At 45.8% G+C, this 27,235-nt stretch overlaps 1 protein-coding gene across 3 annotated transcripts in view; it reads right to left on the reverse strand.

Moving 5' to 3' along the window:
- palm1a (paralemmin 1a) overlaps positions 1–27,235 on the reverse strand; it is a 515,885-nt gene that overhangs the window by 58,618 nt on the left and 430,032 nt on the right. For all 3 annotated transcript variants that reach the window (XM_041204285.1, XM_041204287.1, XM_041204284.1), the window contains one exon: positions 6,018–6,148. In XM_041204285.1, coding sequence (XP_041060219.1) covers positions 6,018–6,148 — 131 coding nt within the window. The remainder of the gene's footprint in view (positions 1–6,017; positions 6,149–27,235) is intronic.

Here is a 27,235-nt window from a genome sequence, read left to right on the forward strand (position 1 = left end):
CCCAGCAACAGCGAAGGAACAGTGATATATTTCCAAGTCAGGATGGTGTGTGACTTTGAGGGGAACTTGCAAGTGGTGGTGTTCCCATACATTTCTGCCCTTGTCCTTCTAGATGGTAGAAGTTGTGGGTTTGGAAAATGATGTTGAAGGAGCCTTGGTGAGTTGCTGCATCTTGTATCTTGTAGGGCAAGGTGAAAGGAAGCGCTGCTCAGACCTGTGCATCTATCAGAGAGCTGGCCTGATCTCTGTGACTGGCCTTTGCAGGTTGTGGTTTGGGAATGGTCCATGTCTCAGAGAAGTGGGTTTGAGGAGACTTGAATTGTGCCCTTGTCTCATTCTGGGATTGTGGAACAGAATGAAACATTTGGTGTGACAAATCCAGCATGGCTATCTCAGTGGGGAGTTTGAAAAGAGACATCACACTGCCTCACAAAAAGCACAATCACCAGCCCAGAAACATCTTTGCTCATCACATTGTTTCAAGTAGGAATTGAGAGGTAGATTTTTCTCTCCAGTTCTGCCTGATCTGAGGCAGATCTGGGGCAAACAAGAGAATGAAATTGGGTGGCTGCTGGTTCTCTGGCTCCACTTGCTAACCAATGCCATTGTTGTGTGTTTCTGCCATGTAGGGGCAAGAATATTGTAATCCGATGCTCACCCTGGGGAAATGCCTAAATTTGCTGAAATCTTACCCTCCCCTCCTGAAGGAGCTGGGACATCACAGGTCTCCAGCTAAAACATTGAAAGAACTCTGGAAGGTCAGGGTGAAGCAGCTCAGTGACTGCATTTCTGATCCTAGTACTTGCACTGATCTTCAAATCACACAGAGTTTGAACTGAGTTCAAACTGTCATATTGGAATTTAAATACACATTCACATTGAGGCCTCTGGATGATGAACCCTGTAATGTAACGGTTTCATTACTGTGCCAGCTGTGGGCCAGTGGGTAACACTCTGGGTCATAAAGTTCTGGCTTCAAGCCCCATGGGACTTGAGCACTAAAGTCTAGGTTGCCACTTCCAGAGCAGTACTGAGAGAGCCCCCTGCTACTGGAGGTGCTGTCTTTTGGAGAAGATGTTAACCTGAGGCCCTGCCTACCATTTCAGGTGGACGTAACCAATCTCCTGGCACTATCTGAAGACCAGCGGGATAGTTATCCTGATTGTTCTGGCCAATATTTATCCCTCAATATCTCAGAAAAAAAATGTTGTCTGGTCACGATCACATTGCTGTTTGTGGGAGCTTGCTGTGCACAAATTGCCTGCAATATTTCCTGCATTACAACAATGACTACACTTAAAAAGTACTTCACTGGCGGTGAAGTGCTTTGAGACATCCAATGGTTGTGAAAAGTGCTCTATAAATGCACATTTTTTAAAAACTTGTCGTGAGATACTTAAGAAATTCTAGATCCGGTAACTGCTATACAAGCTTCTGTGTTTAGGAGCTGAATTCTAAAAGTACATATTGATTTGGGCCCCAATTCAGGATTCTTCAAGAACAGTTGAAGCCAATGCCCCTAACACTGGGGCATTGTTACATGTTTATAGAGAGCAGCCTGTAACAATGTCTGTCTACTTCCCAGTGCCTGTGTGACTGTAGATGAGGAAATCTCTTTCACCAGCTGAAACCCAACAGCCGAGAAAAACAAGGTCAGTCTTATCCTTGGCTTCCCCTCCCTCCTCAACCTCCCAACCCAGTCCCATCCATCTCACCTTTGTGGAGTCTAGTTCAGAGGCTACATTGCAGAGAAAAATGAATTCCTCTTGAACGATTGAGATGCTTCACGGGTGAAGACGAAAAACAAGTTTCTGGGAATCTGACGTTTAAGAGCTCATTAAGGCTGTATCTGACAGTTTGCAAACAGTGTCTGCAACACCAACTGTAATGGCTGTTAAATATCCCACAGAAATAGTTTTAAATATTGCACCTTTTTCATTGAAAGCAAAGTTGACTTCTCCAAAGAAGCATAATATATTTTAAAAGGAAGAAAGAAGATGGTGAATCGAAAAGACCATTATGGAGCCTTTTTAATTAATTTGGTGTCATTAATGCATTAGACATAACAGTCTGCACCAATTAGAAAATCCTTTGATAATGTTTGGCAGGCCACTGGCAGCTGAGATGGAATGTCCCTGTTTTATCTCCAGCTGCTCTCTGGTTTCCCCCGTCAAAAACTCCAAGTTCCTTTTCCACTGAAAGAAACCATTTGGAATGTCAACCTGTCACATCTTATTTCAACAACAAACAAATAAATACCATTTATCCAAAGTGCCTAGAGTTGCCAACTTTCCTTGGGCATATTTCCTGGAAAGTTCATTGTGTCACCTCCGGGCTCCAACTGCCCCACTCAATTCAACCACTTTTTGAAAATACTTTTCACCAATATTTCTTTAGCTAAGAAACAAAGACGAAAAACACACATGTTGTTTATCATGGCCCAGTGATTTTTTTTCTCGCTGGGCTGCTTGCAGTGATGCATTGGAGATTAACTTTGCTGCTTGCAGTGATGTATTGGAGATTAACTTTGAATTTTGGAAACTCCAAATCTCAGAGTTGGCAGCCCTACCTGGATTGCTGAAAGGTGAGCTGAGGTGGGGGGTCACAGAGACAAAAGGATAAAATGGAGGCCAAGTCAAACAGGAGAGATCAGGAATCAGCTGAGGGGGAGGGGGAAGATTTGCTCAAAAAAGGTGTGTCTTAAAGAAGATCTAAATAGGCAGTGTGACTTGGAAAAGCAATGGGCTACAGGGAGGAGAACTCTCACTCTTGCTAGGCATTAGATCCCTTTTAATATGCAAATAAGAGTCCTACAGTGTAGGACCCTGACAGCCATTTTAAATTAACTGTTGGAGTAATTGGAGGTCCATCCATAGAGGAGGCCGGAATGTGAGTTGTTGTTTATTTCTTTAGGTGCCAGGAGGAGTAGAAAGTGATCCACCAGGCTCTACAAAGACAACTGGCCTGTTCTATCACCCCACCCCCTCCACAACAAACAGACTCCTCCTTGCTCCCCCATCCTGGATATACCTTTTCCCAGTACTGGAGTTTGCTGGTTGCCATTTGTGACACCGTGGGACGTAGGCAGCTGAAGGCTTGTGGGATGATTGACCCTCTGCACACTTCCAATGCTTTCTATTTCTAATATGGATTTGCAGGTTTGCTTTTTATCTCTTTATTATCACTCCTGTTGTGTTTAAAGGGTCAATTTATGAAAAAGTGGCTGCATCTTAGCCTTGTTGAGAGGTGTCGCCATGGTGAGAGCTCTGCTCTGTTCCTCCCCTTCACAACTACAAAACTTGGCCAACATTCCTTGATGAAGACAATGCAATTTGAACTCAGCCTGTGATCGAGTCTCTGCAAATCACTGGTTTCACCTTGTGTTTGAGTATTCCTGAGGTATCTGAAGAGTGTTATAACTTCAGAAAATTTGAAGAGAACAGCCTGTGGGTTGTGTTTGGAGCATGGTCACATGATGAGTTAAAACATCTGATCTGAGTGACACTGTGTTCTGATGAGTGGGAGTTCATGGCTCTTGCTCTGCTCCCTGTTGTTCAGGATGCCTTGCTAGAAGCATTCATGGTTCCAAGAGTGCATGAGCCATGTGTCTCACTTTGCTCCATCAAAGGCTTTTTCTGTCTATCACAGGCCCCAAATCATGCTCGTTGCAGGTTACTCTGAGCTCCCTAACAGGCACAGCACTAGGACCAAGCCTTTAGATTTATGGTAGCATCCATGTCTCTGAGCCAGTAGATGAAGGGTTAGAACCCTAGACAGTCCCAGTGTGTGGCATTAGAGGTTTGGTTCTGAATTCTGGATTGCGACGCAGCAGGATACGCATGTCCAGTGGATGCCCATCCCCCTTTTCATTGTATGGGTTATGGCAGCCTATAAAACTCTTCCATTGGACAGGACTCACTACCCTACTGGTTGGTGTAAAGATGATTATGAATAGGGTGCTCACGTCACAGACTGATGATCAGCCTTTGGATGCTCCCACTGCTTCACTCTATTCTTTGAGGGAAGACTGAAGATGAAAAATAATAAAATTGCACCCTGTCAGACTCATTTAATCTGCAAATCATTTCACTATCCCCAGGGAAGAGAGTGGATATAAAGAACAACCTGATATCGCTTTGATAAGACCCCCCATTTAGCAGCAAACAACAAACAAACTGAGTTTCCCTGAGATTGACCAGCTGCAATACTCTTGGAGGAAGGCTTCCATTTTACAAATGAGATTGCCTTTGTTGAGTGGGAAATGTCCATTAAATCCATAACAGTTCCATTTCTCATACTGCCATTTTGTCCAACAGCAAATTAAATACTTTCAGAAACCAGTGGGGGTGGTGGGGTGGGGGGGGGGGGGGGGTGGGGGGGGGGGGGGGGGGGGTTGGTGGTGGTGGTGGTGTGGTGGTGAGCTTATGAGACTTCGTGCTCTGTGTGCAGCAGGCAGTAGAACCCTGAAAATGGCGGGTATAACTCACCACCCCTCACCCGCTGATAGTGTGACTGACTATTCCCAGAGACCTAGTGCTGGGAGACCAGAACCATTCATCCTTGCCAGAAATTAGGTCCCTTTTAATAAGCACATAAGAGTCCCCCAGTCTATAGAGGACCCTGATGGCCAATTTAGGTCAACTGTTGGAGCTGGAGGTCCATTCATAAAGGAAACTGGAAGGTAAGTTTTTATTTATTTTTTGAGGGGCCAGTACCTAGCCTATTCTGTCCTTTCCTGTCCCACAAACAGACTCCCTTCTTGCTCCCCCATTCTGGGTGTACCTTTCTCCAGTACTGGAGTTGGCGGGTTACCATTCATTTTTCCATGGCACTCATTTTCTGAAGTTGCCAACCCTCCAGGACTGCCCTGTAGCCTCCAGAAATTAAAGACTAATAAGAACATAAAAAGATAGAGACCATTCAGTCCCTTGAGGCTGCTACATCATTCAATATGACTATGGCTGCCCAATGCCCATGACCCTTGGTGTCCAAAAATCTATCGATCCCAGTTTTGAATATATTCAATGACTACAGCCCTCTGGGGTAGAGAATTCTGAAGATTCCAGGACATTGTTGCGAGCAACCCAGGCAAAAAAATCATAAGGGTGATAAACACATGGAGTATTTTCTTAAAAATTGATTCTTTGAAGAATTTGATTGTTGGTTATAAAGATAACTGAGATGGGAAAAACTGCCCTTGTCTAACAGCCAAATATCATCCAATGAAGGATCTATTCACTTTCCAACTGGTGTGGGAAGTTGGGGTGGATGTGGCAGGGCTTCTATGAGGAGGGATGTGGTTGGCACATGACCAATAATGGGACTGTGGGGACAATTTAACTTTAAAGTTTAACTTTAAACTTTTGTTCTGCAGCCTACAATTTCTCTACAACAGAGGAAACTGTCTTCCACTGGCTGAATTCAATGGAAAATGTTGGACAGGAAGAGATCCACTGGTCTATCTAGCCAACCTATACAGTCCCCTTGTCTTATCCTTCACAATGCAGATGCTTCCTACACTCTATCCCCATTCCTCCACTGCCATGTAATTTCCTGGGAGAGGAATAAGACAAAATAAAAACCAGATAAAATGGGCAATTAGCAGGGGAAAAACAGGAAATGTGCTGTCTCAAGTCTGGGAGATGACTCTCGATTTAAAAAGGCTCTTGTACGATGTCTTCCCCAGACAGAAACAAGTCCACCTTTTGCCTGAGGAAGTTAAATAGCTTTGTTCTGTCTCCACTCACCATCAAAGAGCCACATGTTTTCTCATTGCTCTTCGTTCCAATGAAAACCTGTCCTTAGACTATTCAAATTCCATGATAGTTGGTTGCTTGGCCTACGGATCTCTCTTACTGCCTGGTCAAACCTGCATGTGTGATGCTGCTTCTTACTTTCAATAAAAGTGCAGAGAAGCCCCTCTTGGAAAACCCATATAAATAACAGCAACTCAGTGTTTTCCTGCCTATTACTCTTAAGTGATATAATAGCTCATGATCAGACTGTCTTCCAGTTACCTCTGGATGGTCTCCTCCATCTGTTTAGTTTTGACACTGTCCTCCTGGAACTGTTTCTTCATCCCCTCATCCTCCTCTGCTGCCGATGAAGGAATTCCCTCCAGCAGCCATCGTTCCCGTAGAGCCTTGGACTGTGAGAGGAAAAGGAATTGGAATCAGCTGGATTCACCAAGTAAGACAGTAACAGAACATGGTTCTCTGTGAGTTCTGTATCTGTCTCATCAGATACAGAGCGCAGAGCTTTCAATTTCAGTAGAGTCACAACTTTTATACACTCCTTCTAAATTTGAAAGCTCGCCTGCAGCCTTTTTGTTTCCAATCGACTCTAACAGACGTCCCCAGTGGTAAATTAGGAGCTTTGCTATTTACAGGCTTTAATATGTTAAAATCCTTGTACCTGTTCACACTTCCTGTCTACACAATATTATTTCATGTTGCCATTTCTTTTTTTTATTACAATTCTGTCTCAATGTCTTCCATTATAATTTCCATGTCAGTGTTTATCAAGGAAATTGTCTATGTAAACCTGTCACACTGTAATTACACCCATCAGCCAGTGGTGGTGCCATAGCACCTCTGCTTCCCAAATTATCTCATTTTTTGTTATTTAACTGCAAATAATAATAAAATAAAGACACAATTGTAGCTTTAAAATAGGGATTGAATTATATCTTCACACCCGCTGGTCCAGTTATCTCCAGCCCTCGAAACCTCTTCACCCTCACTACGCTCTGAAGAAGGATCAAACGTTAACTCTGTTTACTCTCCACAGATGCTATCAGACCTGCTGAGTTTTTCCAGCGTTTTCTGTTCTTATTTCACCTACACTTTGGTCTTGTTTCCCCATGCACAGCATCACAAGAGATTGGTGTGCACCATAAGGTTGGTCAGAAGAGTTATAATCTCAATAAATTTCCTGTCAGTTTTAGTGGTTGAAGGATAGACCATATTTTTGGACACGGCTGATTCTAATGGATTGCCACAATGCTAGTCACATGAACAGAAAGGTAATAAATTCATCTTTATTGCTATCACATCTATATTCTGATGTACCCAGCTCTACCTTTGCAGCATCTCCCTCAACTCCATTACTCCTCACACTGACTGCCCATCACCAAGTCAAACTGTGTCAGGGTTTCCTCCAGTTGAAGAATTATGAAGACTCCTGTCTCACAGTAAGCTCCACTCACCCATTTCCCAGTCCTTGTGGATCTCCGATAGCTCCTTGTGTCCCAAAACCTTGCTGTCATTTATCGTTCCTTTCAATGTTTCAGCTGACCCTATTGCTGCAAACTCTCCCAGCCCCATGTGTTGTCTTGTGTCCTCCGGTCCTCCAGTCATGGCTTCTTATGTATTACACCCTACTCTCCTGCTGCTCCCCAATAATAGGCATAATCTTCAGCCATCTTGGCACTAATTCTCTGGATATCTTCCCTTCCATTCCACTGCCTTGCTAGCTCCCTCCCTGCTTTTGAAGGCTTCTGGAAGACTTGGTGGCTAAACAAAGCTTTTAACTATTTCTCCAAGGCATTTCATTATGACTCACTATCTGCTTCTCCTGTGTGACTCACTTTGGAAGGTTTTCAACATGGAAGAAGCTGTTGTTACTATTTTATTGAAGCAGCTCCTGATTGGCTCTGTTGACCAAGGTGTATCTGTGAAAATGTTTAAAATTTTTTGTGCATACTTCTCTTGTATTTTGCTAATGGATGGAAACTTTGCAATTGGGGGGCTGGTTAAGCCCCATCCCGGTTGCTTCTCTTGCCCCACACAGGATCTATTGAGGGATGTAGCCCAAAATGTAAATCCACTTCACTGATAAGCTGCTCCGGGATGTGTTGTGGATGTCTGCAGATCACTGAACTAATTTAGTTAAGTTCTGAGGTGAGTATTATGTGGACCAATTCATTCTGGTGCAGGGATACATCCAATTTCACCCTTATCCTACAAACGTATGAACAAGGAGGAATAGGCCATTCAGCCCCTCGAGCCTCCTCCGAAATCTGCATCTCACCTACCACCTATAACCTATTACCCCGTTGCTTACCAAGAATCTAACCACCTCTGCCTTAAAAATATTCAAAGGCTCTGCTTCCACCCCCTTTACAGGAAGACAGTTACAAAGATTCAGGACACTGAGTGAAAAAAAATTGCCTTATCTCTTCCTTTATTCTTCAATGGAATGCTTGTTCCTGCCAAGAGAGGGCCAGCACTTGTACCTTTATGGGATACGTTGAAATGATGGTTTCCTGTGGGTCCAGGGGTCCCTGTTTTATCTGTAGGGGCCCTCAGACATTAAAAGTGGGATATGTAATCAGCCAAGGATAGACCCATCTGTCACATAAAAGTCACTGAGCAATTTTCAGTGAATGACTCTAAAGCAGTGGTGATACTGCTGAGCTGCCAGCTTGAATCAGGTGGAACAGCTGTACTTCTGGACTGATATGAGAACGCTAATTGGCTCCAGATGTTTCGTAGTGGATTTCCATTAAGAAATCAGTCAGAAATGTCAGTGAACTGAAACCCCAGCAACTAACACATTTAATTGAAATTCCTCCGTTCACAGACTCAAAATATATACCATGTGAAATAAACAAGTTAAAATAAGCAGGTTGAAGAGAGTCATTGCCTGTGCTGACATCATGGCACACCTTCATCACAAACACAGAGTGATTTCCTGTATTAACATCATGACACAGTGTTATTATATAAATACACACAGTGATACCCTGCAGTAACATCATAATATAATGTTCTATAGAGAGTGACTCCCTATAGTAGCACCATGATATAATGTTAATATATATAATGATACAGCATGATCAGGTATACACACACAATTAACTACATAACATCAAGATAACAAGATCAAGTAATGTAGGAAATGTGAACTGATGCACTTTGTTAGGCCTAATTTGCAAAGGTTATATAATATAAATGGCATGATTTTGACATGTAGGTGAGTAGAAAGACCTTGTCGACCATATACACATAAATCCTTAAAGGTGACAGGGAGGTTGATAAGAGGGTTAAAAATGTTTGTAAATTGCATGCATTAAATAGAAGAATAAAATCCAGTATCAGCTGTGCATGAGTTGGTAGTACTTTTGTCACCGAATCAAGAAGGTCGTGGATTCAAGTCTAACTTCCTAGACTAAGGATAAAAATCAATACTGGCACTTTAGTGCAGCACTGATGGGATGCACTGTTAGAGGTTCTGTCTTATGGATGAGACGCTAAACTGAGGATCCATCTGCCCCCTTACGTGGACGTAAGTAAAAAAAAACAATTTTGAATAAGAGCAGGGGAGTTCCCTTGGTGCCCTGGCCAATATCTGTTTCCTAAAGTAACATCATGATACAACATCATCAAATCTACACATACAGAGCTTCCAATTGTAAAAGAATACTGCAATGTTATATAAACAGACACAGCAATTCCTGTTGGAACATCATGCTACAATGTTATTATATAATGAAGTGATATTATTATAGGCACCAGCACAGCCATTCCCTACAGTAACATCAATATACAATGTTATCATATAAACACATCCAATGATTCCCCATGAATCATGACATTATATTATCATACATATAGGCATGGTGATTCACTGTATTAACATCATGGTATAATGGCACAGATCTTGTGATAGGAGTAATGGTGAGACTATCATCATTTTCTGTTAATCTCGAGTAAATCAAACAGCAACCTCTGGTACTCAACGTTTACTTTTACAAGTATAAATTCTCGTTCCTTCAGAATACAACCATTGTTGGAGTTACCTTTTCGTTGCTTCAAAGAATCACAGAACTTGGTTTTTGTGGAATCGCAAAGACTCTGCGGACCTTTAAAAAGGCCGGGCAGGACCCAATAGGAAATCTCACCCCTATTTCTGACAGAACCATATGTTGCCAGTAGGGAAAAGGAGATGAGGTGTGCTTCAAACAGAAGGGAAACTGAAGCTCAGCAGGGCTATTTGAACTTAGTGCTGAGTTCAAGCAGATCCCATTTTGGCTGCTGCAGGGACCTCAACTGCAGTGGGAGAGTCATGAATTAATGGAGTAGATGTAAACTCTCTTGAAGGGTGATAAGGTCTGTACAAATGTCACAATCTGAAGTTTTTAAATGCCCAGCTCTTTAAACTTTAAAAAACAGGCTGCAGCTGTCAGTGAGCGTTAAAAATAAAACTGTCTGTTGGGCGCTTTGTTTGACAAGCATCAACAGGAGAAAAAAAAACAGCAGCATCTAGCTGTGCAAATTCAATGGTGCTCTTGGTTGATATTTCTCCAAGGGCTATCATTATGACATTATGAATGCTTGGCCAAGTTTCAAAAGATACAATTTGCTCAGCAAGGGGCTCTGAGTTCACAGTTTGATCGACAGCTTAAAGAAGCAATAAAGGATTATCTGTCTTTTATAGGGTCTGAACAGAAGTTTATTTGCTTTTATAAGAAATTAACTACTTGAGGAGATTTAAAAGATTTGAATGGATTTTATGAATGAGAGTTGTTTTCATTATCAAGTGTGTATAAACGAGAGCTATATTAGATTGTTAGAGGTTTATTTTTTTCATCTCCACATGGCTTTTGAGGTCTGCCCATAGTGGATACTGGGTGAATGGCTATGGAAGTGGCATGGAGGGTATGGGGTCCATGGGGGTGGATTGTAGAGGGGAGGTTTTGAGGTGGTGTAAGAGGTAAGGGCTAGAGGGCCTAAAAGCTTCTAAAACAACTGGGACAAAGTCTCAGAGAACTGAGGCTTCTGGGGTCAGTGGGCCTGACTCTATCCTGCAGTTGCTTTGCTGGAGTGAAAGCTGCAAAATTTCCCGACTTGAGTGACCCACCTCAGTAGCCAAAATCTGTCCCACAGAGTCATTAAAGCACAGAATGAGGCCATTCATCACATCAAGTCCATGTTAGCTCTCTGTAGAGCAATCCAGTCAGTCCTATTATCCATGCTGTAACCCCCTACCCTGTAAGTTAATTTCCCTTAAGAGCCCACACAATTTCTTTTTGAAATTTTGATCTTTTAAAATATATTTTCTTCTACTTTTTCTTTCTGCCCTTTTATCTCTCACTGTTTCTCTCTCTCAATCCATCTTTCTTTCCCTCACTTCATTTCACTTTCTGTAACTGATTTTAAAATGAATAAAATATTCCCATTTACACCTTCAAATTCAGTTCCTGTCTGTCTCAGTAAGGAATCTTCAATCTGATTGGCTGTTGCTTGCCCTGCTCTCATGCACCACAGATCCCCTTTAGAGGGCATCTTACTGGAAGGATCACAAAACACTGGAACACCATTGTGGGTGCAACGAATGGCGAATGCTATTCCTTCACCACTGACCATGAAATCCAAGCCACTATTATCTTATAGGCTAACACAGTGATTCCCCCTAGTAACATCATGGAACAATGTTATCATATAGACACAAAGATTGGCTAGAGTAATGTTTTAACATAATCCCAATCTATAAACAACAATTTTTTTTTATTTGCTTATGGGATGTGGGAGTTGTTGGGTGGGTCAGCATTATTGCCCATCCCTGATTACCCTTGTTCATTGCTGTAGGTCTGGAGTTACATGTAGGCCAGACCAGTTAAGGATGGCAGGTTTCCTTCCCTTAAGGGCATTAGTGAACTAGATGGATTTTTATTACAATCGACAATGGTTTTATGTTTTTATTCCAGATTTTTATTGAATTCAAATTCCACTGTCTGCTGTGGTGGGATTCAAACTCCAGTCCCCAGAGAATTGCTTTGGGTGTCTGAATACCAGTCCAGTGACAATATTACTATGCTACTACCACCTCCCCCATTGCATTAGGAATCATACCAGTGTAACTCTTTCGAGTACAAACACATTTCCATCTGTTCCTATTCAGATGAAGTTACATTGTTTCATAGTTTGCCATGGTGAGATTTGAACTCTTGATATAACCCAGTGGCCTGTACTTAAGAGGGAACTGGTGTAACTCTTTCGAGTACAACACATTTCCATCTGTTTTTTCAGATAAAGTTGCATTGTTTCATAGTTTTGCCATTGTGAGATTTAACTTTTGATCTTAGGGTTACAAACCCAGTACCATAACCACTTGGCTATTTAGGCCAAGCCCATAACACCAGTGTAGTAATGTAATGTTTATAATCAGGGAGGTAGACAGGTGTTAATGGTCAATGTTAATCTTGGGACTGTGTTTATAAAAGGGAAGCAACTACAAGCCAATCAGGGGCTTGGCCTGAATAGCCAAGTGGTTATGGTACTGGGTTTGCAACCCCAAGATCAAGAGTTCAAATCTCACAATGGCAAACTATGAAACAATATAACTTCATCTGAAACAGATGGAAACAGGTTTACTCAAAAGAGTATCAAGAGTTCAAATCTCACAATGGCAAACTATGAAACAATGTAACTTCATCTGAAACAGATGGAAATGGGTTTGTACTCGAAAGAGTTACAAAAGAAAGATGCTAAACCACGAAAATCGCATTTAAAAAAAAAGATTATCAAGAGTGCTTGGCCTAAATAGCCAAGTGGTTATGGTACTGGGTTTGTAACCCCAAGATCAAGTGTTCAAATCTCACAATAGCAAATTATGAAATAATGTAACTTCATCTGAAACATCTTTAGCTTGGCCTAAATAACCAAGTGGTTATGGTACTGGGTTTGTAACCCCAAGATCAAGAGTTCAAATCTCACAATGGCAAACTATGAAACAATGTAACTTCATCTGAAACAGATGGAAATGGGTTTGTACTCGAAAGAGTTACAAAAGAAAGATGCTAAACCACGAAAATCGCATTTAAAAGATTATCAAGAGTTCAAATCTCACAATGGCAAACTATGAAACAATGTAACTTCATCTGAAACAGGTGGAAACAGGTTTACTCAAAAGAGTATCAAGAGTTCAAATCTCACAATGGCAAACCATAAAACAATGTAACTTCATCTGAAACAGATGGAAATGGGTTTGTACTCGAAAGAATTACAAATATCAGCAGGTGGTTAATTTGGCACATGCCAGTCTCCTTTTAGAGGGCTGGTCTGTCGAGCGCCTTCCTGTCTCTCGATCAGGAGAAGGCGTTCGACAGGGTGGATCACGAATACTTACTCGGAACTCTGCGAGCTTTCGGGTTCGGGACGCATTTTGTCGCCCGGATCCGACTTCTGTACACCGCCGCGGAGTGTCTAGTGAAGGTTAACGGGTCCCTGACGGCGCCCCTTCGCTTTGGGAGAGGGGTACGTCAGGGCTGCTCCCTGTCTGGCCAGTTGTATTCTATCTGCGTGGAGCCTTTCCTGCGCCTCTTGCGGAGGAGGTTGTCGGGATTGGTTCTGCGCGGGCCGGGCATCAGGGTGGTCCTTTCGGCTTACGCCGATGACGTGCTCCTTATGTTTAGTGACCCGGCTGACATGCGGAGGATGCGCGAGTGCCAGGAGGTCTACTCTGCCGCTTCTTCTGCCAGGATCAACTGGGGTAAATGTTCTGGACTCCTGGTCGGTCAGTGGCAGATGGATCCCCTACCCGAGGAGCTCAGGCCTTTCACCTGGAGCAGGACCAGCCTCCTCTACCTGGGGGTCCATCTCTGCCCCGCTGAGGAATCCTGGCCGGCAAACTGGCAGGAACTGGAGACGAAAGTCACCGCTCGCCTGCGGCGCTGGACAGGACTGCTCCGAGTGCTATCTTACCGAGGTCGAGTTCTGGTCATAAACCAGCTGATCGCCGCCATGTTGTGGTATCGGCTGGTCACTTTGACCCCTCCCCCGGACTTTGTCACAAGAATCCAGAGATTGTTAGTCGACTTCTTCTGGGACAAAAGATTGCACTGGGTCGCTGCCGAGGTTCTGAGTCTCCCGCTTAGGGAGGGTGGTCAGGCGCTAGTGTGCCTACGCACACAGGTGGTGACTTTCCGCCTTCAGACCCTGCAGCGATACCTCTACGTCGAGCCTCCTCCTAGATGGTGTGCCCTGATGACGTATTTCCTCCGTCAGGTGCACGGCCTGAATTATGACGTGCAGCTCCTGTTTATAGAACAGCTGGGCCTTGGTGGCTCCTTGCAGGCGTTGCCCGTCTTTTACCAGGACCTGATCAAAGTCTGGAAAGTGGTCGCCTCGCGACGCAGCTCTCCCCCGTCAGGAGTAGCGGCTATCGTCAGAGAGCCGCTGCTCAGGAATCCGCCCCTCTGTCCTTTTCAGTGGTTGGCGGAGAGGAGGGCTGTGGCCGCAGGGGTGACCAGAATCGGGGACGTGCTGGGTGGCGGAAGACTGGGCTGGATGCTCCCGCAGGAGTTGGCGCGACGCGCGTCTGTGAGTGTCCAGGTCGCAGCCGATGCCATCCAAGACCTGAGAACGGTCGTGCTCGGACCCGACGTTATTTTGGGTCTTGAGGCGGCCCAGGTGCGCGGTGGTCTTCCGTCTGAGCGTTCCCCTGTTCGGATGGAATTCCACATTGGCCCCAAGCCCCGAACCCTCCCTCGGGTGCTGGTGCCCCGCAATATGAGCCGCCTTGGGGACATGCCCTCTGTGCCTTTTGGCTCGGCAAAGAGGAGCTTTTTGTACGGACTGCTGCTGCACACCTTCCATTTTCTCGCCCTTGTCCGTCGACCGGACACGCCCTGGCGTGCCTTGTTGCCGTCCGGCGGCGGAGGCCCCCGATGGGAGGCCCTCTACGGAGGTGTCCTCCCCCTTTCTATCGGAGACCTGGGTTGGAGGGTGTTGCATGCAGCAGTCCCTTATAATAAGAGGATGCATTGGTTCGCGGACTCTCAGGACACGTGCCCTTTTTGCGGTCTTGTGGAGTCCGTGGACCATGTATACATAGGGTGTTGTAGGCTGCACTCCCTTTTTAGTTATTTGAAAAACCTTTTATTGATGTTTTGTTTGCACTTCAGCCCCACGCTCCTGATCTATGGGCACCCGGTGCGGAAGGGGGTCGGGAAGGAGGAGGACCTCCTCGTGAACCTGCTCCTGGGCCTGGCCAAGTTGGCCATTAACAGGTCCAGGCAGCGGGCGATCGACGGGGGAGTCCCGCCCGATTGTTTGTCCCTCTTCCACGGCTACGTTCGCTGCCGGATGTCCCTGGAGAAGGAGCACGTGGTGTCTGCTGGCACTCTCGAGGCCTTCCGTGCTCGGTGGGCACCGCGGGGACTGGGGTGTTTTGTTGACCCCTTTAATCACATTTTGATTTAAAGTTTGTAAGTTTCCTTTAAAACTTTGTTCTTGGTTTTACAGCTGACCTGAATTAGGGGCTGTGCCTGATTTATCCCAATTTTGTTGATTTGGTTTTCATTTAAAAGATTATCAGCCGAAAACACATTAGGTTGTACATGTACACTGACAACACTGAGATTTGCATCGCCTCCACCAGCCTTCAATATCTCTAAACTATCAGACTGCTTTTCTAACATCCAGTACTAGATGAGCAGCTTTTCCCTCCAAAAAATATTGGGAAGACCAAAACCATTGGGCAGAATCATCCCAGATTTGCACCAAGTGTGATAGTGGGCATGAAAAAGTTATTTTATCCGCTGGCTGCAATGGTGAGTTTTCGTGCCATATTGTCCCATTTCAGGCGTGTCCTACCTCATTAATAATGCATTCCAGGAAACACTGCCGATCGCTGGTGGGGCGGCCTCTGATTTGCCTGCCCCACCGTCACCTCAGGCCTTTGGTAATCTGGGCGCTGTATTTAAAGGGCACCCCTGCACAGGGTGAGCACTCTCTGAGGGATTGGAAGTTGCTGCAAACACATGGCTGCTAAAGGGAGGAACCATGCTGACCCCCAAATTTAGCAATGCCTCCCTCAGGCACCTACTGGACACAGTGGAGGCCCCACCGTGAAGTCCTTTACCACTGCTCTGGGCGAAGACCAGCGAGTAATGTGACAAATCCAGCATGGGAGGCGGTTGCAGTGGTGGTCAGCGCCAACGCCCTGCAAAAGAGGACAACATCCAGTGCCCCAAGAGGATGAATGATCGCCTTCCTTCTGCCAGGGTAAGTCACTCTTCTCATCACTCTCAACTCACACACTCACAATCCCATCACACATCTGAGGGAACTTACTGCCAGCTTAAGGGACATCACCATTCACTCTCTCATACACACCTTCATCTGCCCTGTGGATTGTGTCCTCATCCCATCTATGGCACCACTCAGCACCCACACATGCCAGGCATCCTTCTCATCTAGCGTGGCAGGCGTCCTGCTTACACTCTCTCTATCTCTATTCAGGCAGGACCAGCTGGCACACAACAAGAGGGAGAGGTCGCAGACTGGTGGAGGAATACCTGAAATCAAGGTCTTCACGGACTTTGAAAATAGAGTCATCCAGCTGGCCCATGACGATGATCTGGACCGTTCCTGTGCTGATGGTGAGGTTGGTGATGCTCAACCAAGTGAGGATCCATCAGACAGCATGGTGTGAGTGAGTTCCCCTGTTCTGCAGTGCCCTGCCATGCACTAATTATCTCTCCTTGCTTTCACAAGCACATGTGGGAAGCAGCGAAGGGGATCCACGACCCAGGTCCTCGACTTGGAAGAAGAATGTGATGACACCCTAACTGAAGACCCATCACAGCGCTCACCCACACCCTCCACAAGCGCAGAAACACATACCTCAGTCCTGGAGTATCCTCGGGGTCACAATCTGATGAGCACATCGCACTGTCTGATCCACAGCAGGTGGCAGCATGGATTTCCAGGTTTCCGGCACTTGGAAGACTGCTGAAGGCCAGAAATCTGCTGAGTCCGAGTCAGATGAGGAGCCTCTGGACTTGGTCATGTCACAGTTGCTGGAGCTGCAAAGGCAAGCTCAGGAGTATCAGGGAGGGGTGACCGCTGCACTCCTCAGATTGCAAGACATGATGGAGGAGTCCATCTGCCTTCAGTCTGAGATGATAGCGCTGGCATGCCAGTGTACTGAGGTCAACACTGACAGCCACCATGGAGATCTTGGTTCAGGATGTCAGGCCTGCAATATTGCACTGGCTGAACTCTATCGCTGATGGTGGCCTCCAACAGTGTCAATGCGAGAGGGGTGTGGGGCAGCTCGATCTCACTCCAGCTTCCCCTTCTCCTCGAGGTGCCCACCAGTGGCTGTCAGGCATCCATAGGGAGGAGGATCAGCAGCTCAATGCCCCGGGGCCATCCACCCAAGTGACTCCGGGAATATCCGGCTGATCCAAATCCCCTCTTCCTGTGACCCCAACAGCTCCAGTTTAACAGGCTGAGGAAGATGCAGCTAGTCCACAGCAGGACACCCAAAGCAGGCCAGAGCACTCCAGGTCTCGGCCCTCCATAGGACAACAGCCAAGGTCATCATAGACAAAGAGTCATAGTCAGCAGGCTGCCTTGTCCTCCGCTGTGGATGATGTGGGAGTACCAAGACACAGCGGCAGGGTTAAGAAGAGTTGCATAGCCTTGTCAATGGTGTTACTTACTTGTATTTAATGTTCACTATTGTAAATAAACTTCTGAGAATGTCTCCCTGCCTATGGCTCCTTGTTATGATGAGCAGTGATTGTGTCACTCAGATGTGAAACTTTGATTTCTGCACAAGATAAAGGCAGGTGTCTCAGTCCGGGGCCTCTTCCCTGTGCTTTGTGTAACCTTCAGACCAAAGTGATCACCTGGCCTCACACTCACTGGACGTATTTTTGATGCCTGCACCTCAATGGTGTTCGTCATTGCTGCTAGAATGTTATGGGCATGGGTCACAGAGTTTTGTCATTCTGTCTGTGTGCGTGAGGCTGGACCCCTTCAGCATCTGTGACCAGTGATGCTGTGCTCATGAAGGGGACAGGTGTTGAAGGCTGACAAAGGATCAGGTGCATTTAAAGTTTCACAGCTGCATCTCCATGATATGACCCTGATCACAATGCGCAAGCGAGCTGTCCTCAGCCAGACAGAAATCAGACATTCACAGAGGCAATGTGAAGATCTATGGTGTGTCCACATTGCATGTTTTCATCATTCTCCTGGAATCGAGCGACTATTAGGACCTCCACTGCATCTCCATGATGAGCCTCAGCACTGAGGGTAAGTGCACTGCCATCAGCCACACAGGAGTCAAATGTTCACAGATGCAAGATGAGGATGTCAGGACTGTCCTGATTGCATCTCGTCATCATCCTTCATGAATCTAGCAGCTATGAAGGCCTCCCGAGCGTGCCTGCTTCATCTGGCTAGTGCGATGACCTCATCGCGGACATCCTCGCCTTTGAGGGCCTCGTCATCATAATCCACTTCGAAGTCCTCTTCATCAGAGGAGACTTGCAGCTCCTCCATCTCCTCCTCAGTTCCGTCCTCACCCTGTTGCAGCACCAGGTTGTGGAGTGTGCAGCAAGCGACAATGATGTGCGACATCCTCTGGGGCCTGTATTGCTGTGCTCCACCAGGCTTCTGAGGCACTGGAACCTCATTTTCAAAACACCTAACGTTTGCTTCACCAAGATCCAAGTCACAGTATGAGCCTCGTTATACTGTCGCTCTGCTGCAGCCTGAGGCCCCTGTACGGGCGTCATCGGCCACGTCCTCTGTGGGTAACCCTTGTCCCCGAGGAGCCAACCCTGCAGCCTCTATGGACCCTGGAAGATGTCAGGGATCTGAGACGTGCTAAGGATGTTGGAGTCACGGACGCTCCCTGGGGATCCTGCGCAGACCTGTACGATGCATTTGTGGTGGTCACACACTAGCTGAAAATTCAGCGAATGGAAGCCCTTGCGGTTGACATAGTTGACTGCTTTTGTTACCATGGAGATCTAAACACCACATGAGTGGAGTCGATGGCATCCTGCACCTGTGTAAAACCAGAGATCTGCGCAAATCCCAGCGGTCTTGCTTCCTGGCTTTCCTGATTCCAGGTGAAATGTACAAAGTTCTGTGACTTTGTGAAGATGGTATCCATGACCTCCTGGATACATTTGTGGGTGGAGGTTTGCAAAATCTGGCACAGGTCACCTGTGGAGCCCTGAAGGAGCCACTGGTGTAAAAATTGAGTTCTGCAGTCACTTTCACGGCCGCTGGCAATGGATGCCCTCCATGTCCCCCTGGAACCAAATCCTGCCGCAAGTGGCAGATGTGACTGACCAGTTCCCTAGACATGCGCAGTCTTCAGTGACACTGATTCTCAGTCTTTTTCAGGAATGACAGGTGCCGTTTATAGACCCTGGGTCTGGCGAGGTGCCAATGAGCGATGTCTTGCTGTGGATCTTCAGCTGTGTGAGCAGCAGGCCCTGTCACCCTTTCATCTTGAGGGAGGTGCTCGTCCCTTTGCCGGGCCATGATCTGCTAAATCACCAGAATCCATGATCCTGATGTTCTCCTCCTGCAGGATCAAATAGAGAGGTGTGTGGGTCAGCATAGACTTGGTAAGTCTAAAGTCCCCTTCATGCATGCAGGAGAGTACTGGCCACTACCTGGATGACCAGTGTGTAGTGTGCTCATTGGCTGTTCGCTTGTGCTCTCACCCACCTCCACCCCACTCCACTTGACCGATTGGTGGCAGCTTTTCCCATTGGACTGCATGTTGTGCTCTCAGCTCAGGCGCAGATATTCTCCTAACTTGCACTGCAAGACTGTGCTGTTAGCTTGAACCATGGGGGAGACTGGGCCAAACCTGAATAAAGACATTGCAAGGGGCTGTGAGCATCTCCACCAGTGGCTGTGCCATGGCCACCTTTCACAAGGGGCTTCTACAACTTGCCCAGACGGCCAATTGTTCTGCTGCCCCCAAAACACACATTCATTTACAGTCTGCACCTGATGGATGAAAAGCTCTGGAGCGGTTGGTGGCACTTTCATGATCTTGAGTTGCTTGAGTAGGAAGGAAAGCTTCAGAGTCCGGACTCCAAGCATGTCAATGGAGCTGCTGCTGAGCGGTCTCAGCTGCAGAAGAATGCTCACTTTTGACAAACTTTTCCAAATATATGGCCGCTTCCCTCACTCTCCCCTCCCCCCCACACCACTCCTGGCATGTGCTGAGATGTTTTCTTCAGTCTGTGCTGCCTTGCCCCCAACCCCCTGGGATGTGTTTGAGTACTTCCTTCAGTCAGTCTGTGCTGCCTTGCCCCCACCCCACCCCGGTCTGACCTGCACTGGAGCCCTTGCCCCGGTACTGCACTGAAAGCCAGCCAGGAAAAAGTGACTTACCTGTGCCCACCCCAAATGCATGGTGCCTCTTCCTTTCATTATATAGATCTCTCAAACCCAGTATACCAGACACACATGGATGATGTTGTCTATAATACAGACTGGGAGCCAAAGGATATTTGGACTCATGGTAAAACCCAGAGGAATGCTCTGCTAGATTGTTGAGAGCGAATGCTGCAGGGGGCGGGGTACTCAAGGACAGTAGAGGCTAGAAAATACTGACCCTAACTAGGGAGTGAACAGCAAGTCAGGCTCTTTTTGATTATTCTCATTTGACGATTTATTCCAGACTTTTCCATCTGAGCTGCACCTCTCTGTCCAGACTAAAGCAAAGGCAGTAAACCGGGTCCAGTGGAGCCCTGAGCTAGAAGCTACTGTGTGGGATTAGAGCCATGTACTCTGTAATAACCCCGTGCTTATGATCTCAGACTTTTGGCAAACATTTGTGTTGTAAACTGATACCTCGAGGGAGACTTTGTGAAGTCTCTCAATAGTTAAGGTACAGAACATTATGTGCTCTACCTGAGCAGTTGCTGTTGTCTACGGAGCAGCAGTTTGATCAGGTGGAGAAGGAGTGACTATCCATTTAATGGGCCATAGGCTTCAAGTGCTACTTATTGAAGTGCCAGCTTGTCCTAGTGAACAATCACATGTCCCTCAAATTGAAGGGGTCTAACGAAGGAAAAGATGCCCGTGTTGCCTGGTAGTTTTGTCAGCGTAGCCTTATTGTTTCGAGATGGAATACCGGATGGGAGTGGCACACAGTCATATCGATACCCTCCCCAAAACGCACTACCTCAGGACAAGGCCAATGGGACTAATGGCGCTGTGCTGTGGGTGGAGTTGATGCATTACGGGGTGATTGGGGGCCAGTATGGCAGCCTCAGGTTGGTCAGGTCCTATGACCTCTTTTAAGAACCTCCTCTTTAAAAAGATAATTGCTTCCAGGAGAGTAGACAGTCCTCAGCCAGCTGAGTATAAAAGGGCAGGGTTCAAAGGCAATGGGGAGAGCTGGCTGTACTGTGTATGCTTGCTTGTATTATGTGAATGGCGAGGTGTTTAGAGCTTGGATTGTTCTTGAGCTACCTAAAGGAGCTCAGGGATGATAGTGTCTTGTAACAGTACACACAGTCAATCCTGCACTAACGTCACTAGACAATGTTATCATATTCACACATAGATACGATACAATGCTAGAAACAGCAGCTTTCGAAAAGAATATCATGATGCAATGTTATTACACACACACACATACACACGCACACGTAATCCCTTGAGGTTATGATAACAGCACATTGCACTCATGCACTGGTCAAAGTACCAGTCTGGGGTTACTGAAATACCCAGTGTTGTTTAGCAGTGAGATTAAGACCGAATGTCCTTGTCAGACATACATAAGTCAGATCAGAGCCCATTCTCCAAAACCTAGGTTTCAGAATGGAAACAGTGAAATGTACAGCAATGGCCTGCATTTATGTAGCAAACCTTCTAATACCAAGCTATTATTGAAGGCAGTGCTGCTTTATATTGAATGCTGATTTACAAAGACAGTTTTAATGCTCCCAGCAGCATTGGAATAAAATTGAGGGATGCTACTGCCTCTTGAGTATTGCAGCAAGAGATTTCCCCCATGTTACCATGGTGACAAGTAGAAATGGCAGCTCTGGCGCTGAATGTCTCCAGAGTTCATTTTCCCTCAGGTTAAGGGAAGGCCAAGCACACACTGGGTGGAATTTAATTCCCTACCCCAAGGCAAGTTTGGTGGCAGCTGGCTTTTAATTGGGTGGGAGAGTAGTGGGCGGGGATCCTGCCGCCTTTCAGCATCTGCCCAATTAAGTCATGGGCAGGAAGGCTTGTGGATGGCCTTTCCACCCAATCACCAATTGAGACACTTAAGTGGGCAGTTAATAACCATTTAAGGGCCTCATCCTGCCAACGATATTAACCCAGCTGCGGGCGGGGGTCTCCCCATGCAGGGAGCCTGAAAAGCAAACCCTTATAGGATTGCTTGCAGACTTGCACTGGGGTCCCTTGTTCAAAGTTATTCAGTGCCTGACTGAAGGACCCGACACTAGAAAGGCGGTGTGGCGGGGGAGGGGCGGGGGGGGGGGGGTGCGCGCTGAGAGCCAGGCCCCTTCTCTTGCCGCTGAATCCTCTGCCCCCTCCCCTCCTCCACAACTCCTATGCCACACATGCCCACCCCCCCACTGAGCATCCCCCACCACCATCACTCATTTGTGGCCTGGTCTGTCAGCACACCAGGGCATGGGTTGGTGTATTACTGGCAGCAGCCACTGCCTCCCCGGTGGTGCTGCTGAACAACGCACATCTGCCAGCCTCTGATTAGCCAGCAGTCGACTGGGGGTGGGACTTCCACCCAGGGATCCTTGATCCAAGGGAAGGTCCACTGCTGCCCAGTTAAGTGCCTTATTGACATACAAATGAGCACATGTAGTAATTATGGTTTTCTTCAGTGTAATGTACCTTTAAGAATAGTACTTGTGAGTCAAGATCACATGATCTATAATACCCAATAGGAGAGCAGCGCAGGCTACCTCAGCAGTCAGTGCAGAGATAGAGTTGGATTTGAAAGCATGCAAGTAGTTGCTGTTCAGTATATTGTAAATAAACTTAAAGTTTCCAATCAAGAAGTGTCTGCAGGTCAACTCTATCATTAATAGCACAACTTTGCCACCCACCCATACAGCAAACTGGCAATGAGGATAAAATAGGATTGAACAGAAGAAATCAAGTTAGAAAAAAATGGGCACTGTTTCACGCCCAGTGATTGTAAGTAACAAGCTCCATTAGAATTGAACAAGTTATCCCCTCTCAAGTTGCCACAATTTGGGAGAATTGATCCTTTTGAACTAGCCACAGATGATTGGTCTCAATACATTGAACGCATCATGTTCTTTTTTCAAGTGAACGTGATTACGGGGGAAGAGAAGACGAAGCGATCCTCTTGAGTACTTCTGGGAGTAAAACCTACAGCTTGATTGGAAGTTTGACGGCATCCAGTGCCCCAGATTCGAAGAATTTTGATGAATTGGCAGACATTGTGAAGTGTCACTTTCAACTCAAGCCCTCAGTCACGGTGCAGGGGTTCAGGTTTAATTCACGGAGTAGAGCCCTGGGTGAGACAATTGAATGCTATGTAGCAAATTTTAAGCAGCTAGTGGAACATTGTGAGCATAGTACGACTCTGAATGACATGCTCAGAGATCGTTTAGTGTGTGGTGTGAAAGAGGACACTATTCAGAAAAGATTATTGTCCGAAGTGAATCTGGATTTCAAGAAGGTGCTAGAGATAGCACCGGCCATGGAAAGCGCAGTAAGAGATTCGAAAGCAATACAGGGTGCGCAAAATGGCGCCGTTCTCCACACTGGGTGGGAAATCTCAGCTGAAAGAGGCCCGAAAAAGCAACACCTCACCGAGAAGCGGGAAATTGCCCCCACTAGCCGAAGAATAAAGAAAAATAACTTAGCAGCGAAATTGAAGAATAATTTTAATAGAGGTGGAGACAATCAGTCTATTAGCGATTGGCATTTTTAACAAATCGAATGCTACTATTGTCACAGAAATGGACATATAATGAGGCAATGCAAGGAAAGATTCAAGCAGACTTGTAAACAAAAGAAGAAGCCCAATGAAATCTACAATGTAGAAGAGCCTGAAACAACAAATTCAGACATTTACTCATTGTTTAATCTGAAAGTTGGAAAGACAGAACCAATATTTGTCACAGTGAAAGTAAATGGCAAACCAGTTAGAATGGAAGTGGACATGGGAGCTTCCACTACAGTAATTGGGGACAATATCTTCAGATATTTGAATAATGGTGAACATCAATTAACTTTAGAAGAAACAGCTGCCAAACTAAAAACATATACGGGTGAAGACATTCAAGTAAAAGGCATAAACGTAGTAACTATCCATTATGGAAGCCACTCAGCAAAGTTACCCTTGATGGTGGTCGCAGGTGAAGGGCCAAGCCTCCTGGGGTGAAATTAGTTAAAGGAGATTAAGTCAGAATGGGCTGAAATTCTCCAGTTGAGAGCAAGTGGGCTACCAGAGTTGCTTAGAAAGTACGCCACCATCTTTAAGAACAAACTGGGGGAAAACCCAGGGTCTACAGGCTAAGATTCATGTGGATCTGGAAGCAACCCCTCACTTCATGAAGGTGAGACCGATGCCATACGCCCTGTGAGAGAATGTCGACATTGACCTGAACAGACTAGAGAAACTGGGTTCAGTTCTCAGAATGGGCAAAACCCATAGAGCTCGTCCTTAAACCCGACCAAAGTGTCCAAATTTGTGGAGCCTACAAATTGATGGTTAATAAAGTAGGTAAGCAAGACAGGCACCCCAGTCCAAAAATCGAAGACCTGTATGCCAACAGGAGGGACAATTTACATAAAGCTTGATATGAGTCATGCTTACCAACAACTAGAGTTGGATAATGCCTCCTGGGAATTTGTCACAATTAATACCCACAAAGTGTTGTACCAATATACACGCTTGCCTTTCGGTGTCTCCTCCGCTTGAGCCATCTTTCAGAGAGCAATGGAAAACTTATTGCAGGGACTGCCCCAGGTTGTTGTCTATTTAGACGATGTTTTGGTGACAGGATTCACTGAAAAAGAGCATTTGGCAAATTTAGAAGTCTTAAAATGTTTCTTGCAATTTGGCGTGTGTTTAAAAAAAGAAAAGAGCAAGTTCCAAGTGAGGGAGGTAATCTATTTGGGTCACCGAGGAGATTCACAGGGCCACCACCTGGCTGAGGAGAAAGTGAGAACCATAAGAGAGGCATCTGCACCAAAGAATGCCTCAGAGCTCAAATCATTCCTAGGAATGATCAATTATTATGGGTGGTTCTTACCTAATTTGTCTACAGCGCTGCCCCCTGCATTCTGTACTCAAAAAGAACCAACATTGGTCTTGGGAGGCACCCCAGAAAGAAGCTTTCATAAAGATGAAACAGTTGTTGCACTCGCCCAATCTATTAGTGCATTATGATCAGACGAAAGAATTGGTGCTGACATGTGATGCATCTCCCTATGGAGTGTGAGCAGTGCTCTCTCATCGGATTGATGACAGCACGGAACGGACAATAGGTTACGTATCAAGAACACTCACCAGAGCGGAAAAGGGATACTCACAGATAGAAAAAGGCCTGTCCGCAATCTTTGATGTCAAGAAATTTCACCAGTACATATACAGCCACCATTTTACAATTGTTTCAAATCACAAACCATTGCCAGGATTGTTTAGTGAGAGCAAGGCTATACCACCCATAGCCTCAGCAAGACTACAACGATGGGCTTTAATTGTGCAGCATATGAATTCACTTTCATACATAGGCCTGGCAATCAAATTGCAAACATTGATGCCCTTAGTCATTTGCCTTTACAAGAAAATGATGTTCTCAGTTCTACAGGAACTTGTTTTACTGTTAAGTTTCTTAGATTCTTCACCGGTATGTGCTGGACAAGTCAGGACCCTATCCTATCTCAGGTATGAGAACAAGTGTTACATGGTTGGTCACAGCAGTCCGTATCTGATTAAATGAAACCGTACTTCAACAGAAGACATGAAATAACCAGCCAGGATGGCATCTTATTGTGGAGAACACAAGTGATCATTCCTCCAGAGGACAGGGAGCCACTTTTAATTGAACTACACAGTGCCCATCCAGGAATTTCCCGAATGAGGACCATAGCACGCAGCTGTCCATGGTGTCCTGGGATGGATGGTGAAATAGAGAGTTTAGTAAAGCACTGTGTGCAATGTCAACAACTGCAAAAGTTGCCAGTGACAGCTCCATTACACCCACGGGAGTGGCCAGGTAGACCCTGGGTGCATTTACACATTGACTGTGTTGGACCTTTCTTGGGAACAATGTTTCTGCTCATTGTTGATGTCCATTCAAAATGGTTGGATGTATCTGAGGTGAAGTCACCAATGTCAGCTGCTACAATTGAGAAACTACGTCAGAGTTTTGCCATTCACAGATTACCAGAAGTAGTTTCTGATAACGGCACGGCATTTACGAGTGCTGAGTTTCAAAGGTTTATCAGCCTCAACAATGTGAAAACTGCACCGTACCACCCTTCCTCAAATGGACTGGCTGAAAGGGTTGTTCAAACATTCAATGCAGGCATGAGAAAGCTAATTGGAGATTCCTTAGCTAGCACGCTTTCTTTTTCATTACAGGACTCCCCCTCACACAACAACCAGCGTCACACCTGCGGAGTTATTGTTGAAACACCGTCTCAGGGCGAGATTGAGTTAATAATGCAGAATTTAGAGAGGAAGGTGGAAAGGAGTCAGGGAAGCCACAAAAATAGACATGACTGGCATAGTCCTGAGAAGAAATTTACCATGGGAGAGCCAGTGTATGTGAAAAACTTTGGGGAAGGACCAAAGTGGTTACCGGGTGAAATAAATGCGGTGACTGGACTATCTTACCACGTGGAGGTGGAAGGCTGGATCATCTGTAAACATGTCGACCATTTATAAGGAAGAGAGAGACAAATTGCCAAGATTTGGTTCCACCCGTGACCATCACTGGGCCTGCGTTTCCTGTTGAGGATACTCAACCCAGGACTGACATATCTGATGTTCCTGTAAGAGTTGAGGATACAGAACTGCAAGTGGCCACTGAAGCACCTGATGTTCAAGCAACTCCAGAAAAGGAGGTTCCTGACAGACAATCTGAAGTTGTGGAGCTGCGATGTTCCACACATACCAGGAAATCACCTGAAAGATTGAGCTTGTAGATTCCTTACCCAGTGTAAGTATTATGTTATCTTGAAAAATATGTACTTGTAAATATAATATGTATAGCCGAGTTAAAGGGGGAGGAATGTAGTAATTATGGTTTTACTTAGTGTGTAATGTACCCTTAAGAATAATACTTGTTAGATGAGATAACATGATCTGTAGTAACCAATGGGAGAGTAGCGTGGGCTACCTCAGCAGTCAGTGTAGAGATAGAGTTGGATTTGAAAGCACTCATGTACGGCTGAATTTTCCGTTCATCGGGCGGGCAGGCTTGACCTAATTG

The sequence above is a fragment of the Carcharodon carcharias genome, chromosome 14, assembly GCF_017639515.1.
Source record: "Carcharodon carcharias isolate sCarCar2 chromosome 14, sCarCar2.pri, whole genome shotgun sequence".
Taxonomy (NCBI): domain Eukaryota; kingdom Metazoa; phylum Chordata; class Chondrichthyes; order Lamniformes; family Lamnidae; genus Carcharodon; species Carcharodon carcharias.